At 39.2% G+C, this 1969-nt stretch overlaps 1 protein-coding gene across 1 annotated transcript; it reads left to right on the top strand.

Moving 5' to 3' along the window:
• Positions 1-400: 400 nt before the first annotated feature.
• On the top strand, positions 401-945 carry K444DRAFT_638237 (uncharacterized protein; the record flags this gene model as incomplete). Its single annotated transcript, XM_024884226.1, has 2 exons — positions 401-481; positions 607-945. The coding sequence occupies 2 exons, from the start codon at positions 401-403 to the stop codon at positions 943-945; spliced, it is 420 nt and encodes a 139-aa protein (XP_024726922.1).
• Positions 946-1969: the final 1024 nt, after the last annotated feature.

Here is a 1969-nt window from a genome sequence, read left to right as displayed (position 1 = left end):
AACGGGTGTCGACCTTTTCGACATAAATCAGGATACCTCCAGCCCCATAACATCAGACGACCTTGGTTACTCATCAGCACCACAGCTTGTGGACAGCGATCTCGTGGGAATCTTTGCACTCCTGGAGGACTTCGTTGTAATGTTCAGAGATAGTAGCCAAAGCCGGCAGTGCAGTCAAGCACTTCGCCCTACTCCTTCCGTAGCGTTCAGAGAGATACCTTCTTTTTTTAAGTCCCTAAAAGAAGCAAAGTACTGTTGGGACCTCACCACCGCCAGAGCGCTACGCTAGAGATAAACTTTGGGCGAGGGCTTACGCGACTTTTCCGTCGATTTCGTCACATTGACAGCAAAAGAGAGGACAGTTTTCGACGAAAAACGCCTGGAATGGTACCACGACGTCATGCCCCTTGTCCAGACTTTTAGAAGTAGACCCGGTACAAACGAGTTCCTTGGGGCGTCGGTACTCAAAATTCAATTCTTGGTGAGCTGCATCGCCACTGATTGGTACAAGATTAGGTGGAGTCTGTTTGTGATTATTAGCTTCCCAACTCTCTTGCAACTACGGACCTCTCCCGCGATGTGTTACAGTGCCTATACAAGATACAGCCTATCCGATTACTCAAAGCGACTTTTGTCTTTGATAGCAGCATGGCAGTCAGTCTCTCCCTTGTTGCAACCAAGTGCAGGGATCACGTGGTGAGACGGCGGGCAATTAACTTATTGCTGGCGCATCCACGGAGGGAGGGCTTTTGGGATATTACAGGGAGGGCGAGCGTTGCCACTTGCTTAATGAAGAAAGAAGAGGAAGGCCCTGGTCATTTACTCAAAGTTGATCAAAGTATACGAGAAAGAGGAAGTGCCGAGAATGGGGGGGCTTGCTCAAAGTCGTCGACTAAAGGAACCAAGGAAAGGGAGGAGTTGCCAGAAATGACGATCTCGTGGTGATACATTTGACTGTCAAAGTTTGCTGCTTGAACTTGTCCTGATGGAAAGGAAACAATGTCAACTATGTTCATAATCAAAGCATGCGCTTTGAATCAAAAGTTCCAAGGCCTTTTTATAGTGCCCTTTTTTTTTTAAGTGAATTAAACATTATTACCTCCCCATATCATGAGTCGCGAGTAGTACCTCATGTGATCCGCCAGCCGTGACAGCTCGCAGCAAAGCCAATCGCAAATGTATCTGTTCCAGAAACTCAAGAAACACTGCCGATATACCGCGGATAAAGGCTTAAAATTTATAAGATGAGTATGGCTTGGGGGGAAAAGATAAAGTATCATTGATGGCGCGTTCGCTTCCTCGTTAGTATTTGTCGATTTTCTCTCGCTTGATTATAGACTTAGGGCCCGTTTCGTAAACTTCAAACACTAGCATTTGTCAGTAATCAAATACTAGCTTTTAGTTATTACAAAAATAAGTATTTCGCATTTTTTTATATGCTAGTAACCAAATACTAGTATTTGATTACTAGCATTTGCTCCCATATAAATTGCAGTTTTTTCAGAACCACCTATAGTAGGTGGTTCTGAAAAAACTAGCTTTTGAATACTGGCTTTTTACCCTTTCTAACTATCTTTATAGTACTTCTTTAGATATAATATCTTAATTATTATATAAATATCGTGCTTTTTATATAATTTTAATTATAAAAAATTCTTAATAGGAAAACTATAATAAAGTAATTGATTAATTAATTACTTTTGCCTTAGAAAAGAAATAAATATTAGGCTATAATATCCTATAATTATAGAAAGTAGTTACTAAAGAAATATAAGACTTAAGATTTAAGATTATTAGAGATTACTCTGAAACTTCCGTAATTATAATAGTTATTAAGTTTTATATTTTGCGAAATACTTTTAAATTATTAAAAACTAGCTTTTAAATACTAGTATTAAATACTAGAATTTGGTTATTAGCAAATACTAGTAATTAAAAGATATTATCGGTTTACTAGTAATATATGGCA

This window comes from Hyaloscypha bicolor, assembly GCF_002865645.1.
Source record: "Hyaloscypha bicolor E unplaced genomic scaffold K444scaffold_184, whole genome shotgun sequence".
Taxonomy (NCBI): Eukaryota; Fungi; Ascomycota; class Leotiomycetes; order Helotiales; family Hyaloscyphaceae; genus Hyaloscypha; species Hyaloscypha bicolor.
The sequence above is the reverse complement of the archived record's forward strand: the minus strand, read 5'-3'. Positions and strand labels throughout refer to the sequence as shown.